The 7,780-nt window shown below is 32.7% G+C and overlaps 1 protein-coding gene across 1 annotated transcript; it reads right to left on the bottom strand.

The window, feature by feature from the left end:
* Positions 1–2,222: 2,222 nt before the first annotated feature.
* LOC133306519 (protein DETOXIFICATION 21-like) lies at positions 2,223–7,275 on the bottom strand. The gene is made up of 8 exons (XM_061506844.1): positions 6,999–7,275; positions 6,375–6,913; positions 6,031–6,117; positions 5,824–5,880; positions 4,937–5,175; positions 3,020–3,138; positions 2,447–2,533; positions 2,223–2,354 (listed from the first exon to the last, which is right to left on the bottom strand). Exons 1-8 carry the CDS (start codon positions 7,260–7,262, stop codon positions 2,271–2,273), a joined length of 1,476 nt encoding a protein of 491 aa, XP_061362828.1. The 5' UTR covers positions 7,263–7,275; the 3' UTR covers positions 2,223–2,270.
* Positions 7,276–7,780: the final 505 nt, after the last annotated feature.

Below are 7,780 nucleotides of genomic sequence, written 5' to 3'. Positions count from 1 at the left end.
TCCTGTCTTGGGAATTATGAGAGTAACATATTTCATAAGATAGAATGCTCGTTCACATTAAGCTTTGTTAAGCCCCGATGACCAAAAGCATTTCATTGGCATATTTGGCCAATCCATACTGTTGTCTTAAACCGCCCAACTTGTCAAGAGCTCCCTCAAACAAATAGAATACCTCATCCTTAATACCAATCAATCTGCTATTTTACCCTCAATATTTAGATAATAAGGTAAAGAGGTAAAATTAATAACATTGCACACTACATTCTAGCTAACAAGCATTCAGACAAATCCTTTCCTTATATTAACTCTATATCCGCCACCGCTTGCTTTAGGCATTATGTCAATGAAATATGGTTACTTTCAATGCCTCTACGACAATTTTCTACAAAAACAAATTGAAAATTGAACCAACAAGGTTATGGTTCTATTGAACCGGAAATTGAACTAATTAACATGTTCATGTTATGCACATGCTCACAAACTAAGTTAATCAAGTGAACAAAATACGTCATTGGTCATGTAAATTAGAAACATTGCATTGCTCCATCCTCCCATATAAGAAAATAAAAACAAAAAAAATAAACTCGCTAAAAGAAACTACTAAACTAGGAAAACAATACAATTAGGGTGTGCATGACAACCATTCTATTCCCTAGCATTGTTTCTGAAAAGAAACAATTTTTTTCTAGTTCTGTGCCTTGGAACAGTTTCAGAGAAAAAAAATGTGTTTGATAACATGTTCTATTTCTATTCCGAGAATGAGAATTGTGTTTGATAACACAACAAATAATATAATAAAAAATAATTTCTATTAAATATAAGAAAATTTCATATCATCACTTTCATTTTCATATGATGTGGTTGTGGTGGTGGTGGTGGCGGTGGCGGTGCGTAGTGGTGGTGGTAGTGACGTGGTGAAGATAGTGGTGGTGGTTGTTACAACAGTAGTTGCAGCGATAGCGGTGATAATGGTGGCAGCAGCGACGGTAGTGGTGGGGATGGTGGTGGTGGAGGTGACGGCAGTGGCTGCGATAATGGTGGTAGGTATGGTGGTTGGTGGCGGTAACAATGATAGCAATGGCATGGGCGGTGGCGGTGGTGACAGTGGTGGTGGCGGCGACGGCGGTGGTGGTGGTGCTAGTGGTGGCGATGGCGTGGTGATGATAGTGGCGGGGTGGTGTAATAGTGGCGATGGTGGTGGTACTAACGGTAATGGTTGTGACGATGGTGGCGGCGGCGACAGCGGTGGTGGTGACGGTAGTGGCTGCGACAATGGTAGTGGTGGTAGTAGTATTGGCGATGAGGGTGGTGGCAGTGGCGTGTGATGGCGATGGTGGCAGTGATGACAGTGGTTGCGATGATAGTGGTGGTGGTTGTGGCGGTGGTGGTGATGGTGGTGGTGACGGTGACGGTGATATTGGTGGTGGTGGTGGTGGTGGTAGTTGTGATGGTGGTGACGGTGGTATGGTGGTAGTGATGGGTGGAGGTGGTGGTAATGGTGGTGGTGGCATCGTGGTAGTGAGTGGTGGTGACGACGGCACTAGTAGTACGATGGTGGCGGTGACGGTGGTGGCGGCAGTCGTGTCAGGATGATGGTGGTGGTGGTGATGATGGTAGAGGTGGAGAGTAATTGAGAGAGATAAGTGTTTCTCATTTTGTGCCCGGGAACAAAAAAACAGAAATTTTCTGATTCTTTTTTCTGTTTCCCAGCACAAAAATTAAACCGGTTCATCCCAGGAACAAAAAAATAAACCGATTTTACCAAACGAGTTTCCTATCCATTTTTGTTCCCGACAACAGAAATTAAAAAAGAATTAATTCCAGTAAGGTTGTCATGCACACCCTTAAACTAGTTAAGGATCGACGTGACATTCCTCCAAACGAAGAAGAAAGAAAACAATAAAAAATATCATCTATTTAATAAGCCAATACGGTAGTGTTAAAAAATATAATCGACAAGGAAATAGATTCTGTGCCCTCAAGCCCGAGTACTGATTTGAAGTGTTTAACTATTCTAGGAAAAAAAAATTTAAGCTATTACGATTGGTCTAGTGATTAAAAGTTTAGGTACGTTGTATTAGGTTATATGTTCAATTTTCACTTGTATTCAAAAAGAAAAAAGAAAAAAAATTTAGTGTTATCTGTGAACAGAAAATAAAATTGGGGAATTTAACATCCAAATCAAATTAAAAATAATTTTTTTTAATTTATTATCAAAAATTGATCAAGAGAGAGGAGAACTGAAATGTCAAATGCTAGATAAACACTATTTAGCTAGATATATTTGATCTGTTGTTTGACTCTTCGTTCTCCACCACAGCCCATTTGTTAATGCGATTTCGAGCTATCTCTACCTGTAAAATCCATATATAACTTTTAGCTACTTTCCCTAAACATGGGAAATCAATTTCACAAACATAGAGCCGACAGTAATTAAATCGATTACCTGCTTGTCCCAATCAGTTTTAAGTGTGATTGTGATAAGCATCACGGTTTGAACAAATGTTCCAAACAACATTCCAATCCAAACACCCTGCAAAAGTCACATATTTGTGCACTTATCTCCTTTTATTCAAGACATGATATGAGGAGGCACTTGCAGTTGAAAACCATTTTCAGGTTGTATAGACTAAGAATTATGAACTTTATTATTTTAAGGGAAAAAAGTTTCTAATGTTACTTTAGACAACTTTATCTAATGTTCACCAAAACGACGTTGTTTTGGTGTTAAAAAATCAAAAAATTAGAATGATAAAGACTATTATAACTCTGAAATAAATTAAAATTACAAACACACAATGATTTCCGTCCCAAAACGACGTCGTTTCGATGAACATTAGATAAAGTTATCTAATGTAACTTTAGAAAAAAAAACCCTTATTTTAAATATAAAATATTTCTGTAAATGTAAAATGATGATATATTAGTTATTGATTAATGTATTCTTAACAATTGTGTCAAGTTTTGCTTAAGGTATATATATATATATATATGCAATTGAAAAAGATAAATTAATTACCTTGACTTGCAAATGGAGAAGGTTACCAAGAACCACTCCCACAGGAATACCAATCAGGTAATAACAGCCTATGTTTACATATGCTACTACGCTTTGCCACCCAGCTCCAACAGAAACTCCTATTGATCATGATAACATTAACAGTCAAGTAGCTCGAGAATTAATCACAGTTTTTATCTTAATAACTAAATAATAATCTTGTCCACTAACTATCTTTTAATAAAAAATATATATATAACACAATCTATCAGATCCATTACATTTACTTTTGTAATAGAATGAATAGAGTTGTCTTACCAAAAGAAAAAAGAAAAAAATGAATTGAGTTTAAATTATGGGCTTTATTAATCTCATGCAATAGGAGAGAACTCTCTCATGCAATAGAGATAATCATATGTGGGACTCACCCATTATAGAAAAAGAAAAAGAAAATAAAAAAGTAACACGAAAATCGATTTATGTGTAGGAGAGAAAAATTTTCTCCTACAACATAAAGGTAAATTATATGTCCGTAGGCCTTGATAGGTGGTAGATAAATATATCCACCTGCCATCCTTAGACCATATATATCCAATTTAAAAAGAAAGAAAATATTCCAGGGCTCTTATTATGAAGATTCATTTAATAAAATAAGGGAAAAAAATAATCCAGCTAATTATATTTACTAAGAATGTAAATGGGCTAGATGGATAGACTTTGATCTAAATAGGTTAGACCTATAATAAATATTTTGAGTCTAAGATGACCTAATAACTTGGTATAAACTAAATTATACATTTGACCTATATTAAAAATCAAAATGCCTAGTATGTTAGAGTCAATTTGGCACCTCTGTTTTTAAGTTAAAAGTTAATTTTAGGCCAAAGTTAAAAAAAAAAAACTTTAAAAATAAAGTTAAAATCCGTTTGCTGATTGTATAAAGTTTTAAGATTAAAATGTTACTTAAAGCCTGTTAATTTCAAAAAAATCTTTTTTTACGAGCTTTTGACTTTTGATTTTTTTCTTCATTCGAAAAAAAAGACTTTTTTTATTATAAAAACTTTTGTAAAAAATTATTTGTCTTACCTTCAGCTTATAAGGAGAAGAGGAGTAAAAAAAAAAAAATCTCCCAAATAGGTACTTAGAGCCCATTTGTTTGGACTTCTACAAAAAGTAATTTTTATCTCTTACATATTTTAAAAGTATTTTTTACAAAAGTTAAAGCTATTTATATTTTTATAAAAATGTTTAGTTTTTAAAATAAAATATTTGACTTTTGATTTCTGCTTTTTTTAAAAGTTAAATTTTTTAGCTTCTAAAAAACGTAGATTTTTAACTTTTTTGTGACTTCTACTTTTTTTAAAAACAGACATCTAAATGAACTTAAAGTGAAAAAATATTTTTTTTTTAAAAACAAAAGCAGCTTTTGGGAAAAAAAAAACTCATCCAAACAGGCTCTTAGTCATCAAGTCTCAATATCTTTTAAGAATTAAAAAATAAATAAATAAAATAATATTATTTTATTAACGAAATTATTTAAATATGTATTTTAATTAAAATAAATAATATAATATAATATAAATCAACCTGTAAACTTCTATAAGCTTGGGTTTGTAAAAGTAATCTTATAACCTGTCTTTCAAACAAACTTTTTTAAATTTCTGAACCTGAATATACTATGCTAAAACTAACTGGACATAGGCCGGACCGAAAACCTGTGATAGGACTGGCCCATTTATTCGTCTAACATTTACTTTATCATCTCAATATTATTAATGTGACATGTGCCCCATTTTTTTTTTTTTTTTTAATTTTAACGTGAGTACACTACAGTAATCACCCTTAGGCCTTGCGTTAAACCTTTAAAAATTGTACTCAAAAAATAAATTGAACTTCAAGAAATCTAGCAAATAATAATAATAATAATGTAAAGATTACCAGAAAGCACTGGTTGGACACTGTTCAACAACATGGAGACTGACAGCAAAGGTGATAAATCCCCAACTGCTTCAGCCACCTCTGGGTTTGGAGTGAAAACGTAAGCAAGTTTTCCCCTCAGGAATAGGAACACCAAGAATAGCACGAACCCAATGGAAAATGATGTGAGAACTGTTATCAGAATGGAAAACATTGCAGCCTTTGAACTCCCTCTTCCAAGCTCATTTGCCACCCGGACACTGTAAGAAAATTAATATGCACCCAGTCCTTCTATTACTTTGTAAAGTTAATTGTTGTTCTAAAAATTATCATTACAAAATATTTTATATAAAGAATATAGAACAAAATATTAAGCTTTAACATTATTTTTAAAAATTACTCAAGAGAAACTTCTCATATAATATTTATTATAAAAATATAATATGTTATATTTACAAACTACATTTTGTATTTGGGGAAATACATTCTTAAGTGAGTGTATTTGCCGGTGTATATTGTGTAGTTTGTAAATAAAAAATTTATAAACATAACTCTCCGCATAAAAAAATAGTTAATGCTTTTGTGCTGTATCTTTCTCTCCATATATACAAGAAATATCTTTTGACTTCAGGGTAAAATTAAAAAAAATTATTTTTCATCTCAATTGTTGATTTTTATTTATTTAATGACTGTAATTTATTTAGAAATAATGATAAATTAATTGTTATAACTCAAATTATAATCATTAATTAAATGAATAGAAATCAACGGTTAAGATAAGAAAGTGGAAGGGGTGTGTGTAGTAAGATCCTTTGGCACTTGTATATATATAACACAAAATCACTATATTTTAATTTTTTTATGAGACATATTTTGAAGAAAAATTAGATTGTGACAACATTAATTACCCAGCTGCAGCAAAGAAACCAAGGGCTATCATCATTTCCCAGCCATTGATGTTGAGGCTGCAAAAATGATATTAACAATAGATTATTTCAATATGATGAAGCAGGTGGATCATGTCCCTTAATACGAATTTAGAAACAAAAGTAAAAATAAGAAAGAGATCGTAAAAAAATAATAATGATAATAATAATATTAATGAAATAAGTTACCATATGGCCAGAGCATCAATAGAAACCTCAGCATTTTTCATGTTCCCCGTTAGAAGAATCAAAACTGTATTGTACCAGATCTCAAGACTGTAAAACGAACCACATAGCTTTATGTTAGTACAAAAATTTCTTTTTTACAACAATTTTTTTAGCCTCTTTTTTTTTTTTTCCTACGAGTCAAATCTAGTAAACAACTGAAGTATAAGGTCATTAATAATTACTAATTGGTATGTTGTTTCTGCTACAATATTTATTAATGAGGATATGTAACATTTGTCAATAGGTTCTAGTCTAAGTTATACATAATTCAAGAAACTGATGATGAAAATTGCTTGAATTCTTACCATAACATAGCCCCAGAAGACAGGGAAAGCTTGATAACAGGCCAGAGATCTTTGAAGGCCAAAAATGAGAAACCCAACCATGTATCTGGGCATTTCTTTATGATAAACATAAGCTGGCCCAAATTTGGTATCCAGTATGCAAAAATTGTTGATGTCATTGCCCCATTGAGCCCAAACTTGTACTTGACAGTTAAAAGCCATGACAGAAAAAGGTGAATTGAAATTGAAACTGCTGCTAGGTAGGCAATAATCTTGTTCTTGCTCTGTGCTTGTAGGAACATTTGGCAAGTGAAAGACACAGAGAAAGCAAAGACCACACCTATGGACCAGAGAGAAATGCTTCCTGCAACTTGAGCAATACTTTTATCTTGGCCTAGAGCCTCTAAAATTGGGGTGGTAAAGATGTAAATAGGTAGAAGAAAAATTGAGGTGAAGAACAAGACTATCCATGATCTTTGAAGATACACTCCAAGCATGTCATATTTTTTTGCCCCATATGCTTGTCCACATAGAGTTTCCAATGCACTAGCCATACCCAGCTACAATTTTCAATTAGAAAACAACAATTTGAACTTTGTAAATTGTAGATATCACATGCAAGATAAAAGGAAGAGGAGCACTTACTAGTACACCATTTGCAAACCTTACTAGGACAGTCATCACAAGAGCATAAGCAGCTAGTTCAGTGGATCCAATATGCCCAATGAAGATTTGACTAATTACTGTGATTCCAAAAGTTGAAAACCTTGTCAATATAGCAGGGCCTGCTACCACCCACATCTTCTTGCTCTCTTTCCATACCCTTTCCCTCAGTGACTCTTCCTCTTCAACACTTTCATCTGAATTGTTTTGCTGATGCAAAAGCTTCTCCTTTAGCCTGTCTCCCATTTCCACTACTACTATGGAGTTGCCAATATTTTCTTGACATGGAAGATAATTCATATATTGCAGTAGGTCATATAAATAACTAAACCATAGGCCATTAGGAAAAAAAGAAAAGAATCTCAAGGGGCACCTAAGACCTTTTAGACCATTTGCTTTTGTCACAAACACAATCTATTAAGTACAAAATTATTATTATTTAATTTATTAATAATTATAACTCCATGTTTAATTTATTTTATGCACCTCTCGTATAAAGTTGTTCTGGACAAACATAATGCTCCCTTTTTTCAGCTATGTGAAATGAATTTTACCCACCTTCAGGTAAATATTCCTTTCTAAATAAAAGGTTAAGTTACTAGTTCCGCTAGATCAAACATTAATTCTCCATAACAAAATTTTGTTGCATAAGAGGTATCCAACTGGATACATCTTTTTTTCAAAAAGGAGAAAAAATTTCAATATAGTGGAATTTTTTTTTTCCAAAAATAATGAAAACTTTTTCAAATAAAAAAAATGTACCA

This window comes from Gastrolobium bilobum, unplaced genomic scaffold (assembly GCF_033153095.1).
Source record: "Gastrolobium bilobum isolate Gb01-03AN ecotype WA unplaced genomic scaffold, APGP_CSIRO_Gbil_v1 utg148384, whole genome shotgun sequence".
In the NCBI taxonomy this organism is placed as follows: Eukaryota; Viridiplantae; Streptophyta; class Magnoliopsida; order Fabales; family Fabaceae; genus Gastrolobium; species Gastrolobium bilobum.
Note: the sequence above shows the minus strand (reverse complement) of the source record. Positions and strands in the feature narration are given on the sequence as shown.

Bases quoted from the DNA above. Each gene is read 5' to 3' on its own strand.
- LOC133306519 (XM_061506844.1), bottom strand. From the start codon at position 7,262: ATGGGAGACAGGCTAAAGGAGAAGCTTTTGCATCAGCAAAACAATTCA. The intron at 6,914-6,998 runs GTAAGTGCTCCT...TGAAAATTGTAG, and splicing joins GGTTTGCAAATGGTGTACTA to CTGGGTATGGCTAGTGCATT. The intron at 3,139-4,936 runs GTAATCTTTACA...CATGATCAATAG, and splicing joins TGTCCAACCAGTGCTTTCTG to GAGTTTCTGTTGGAGCTGGG.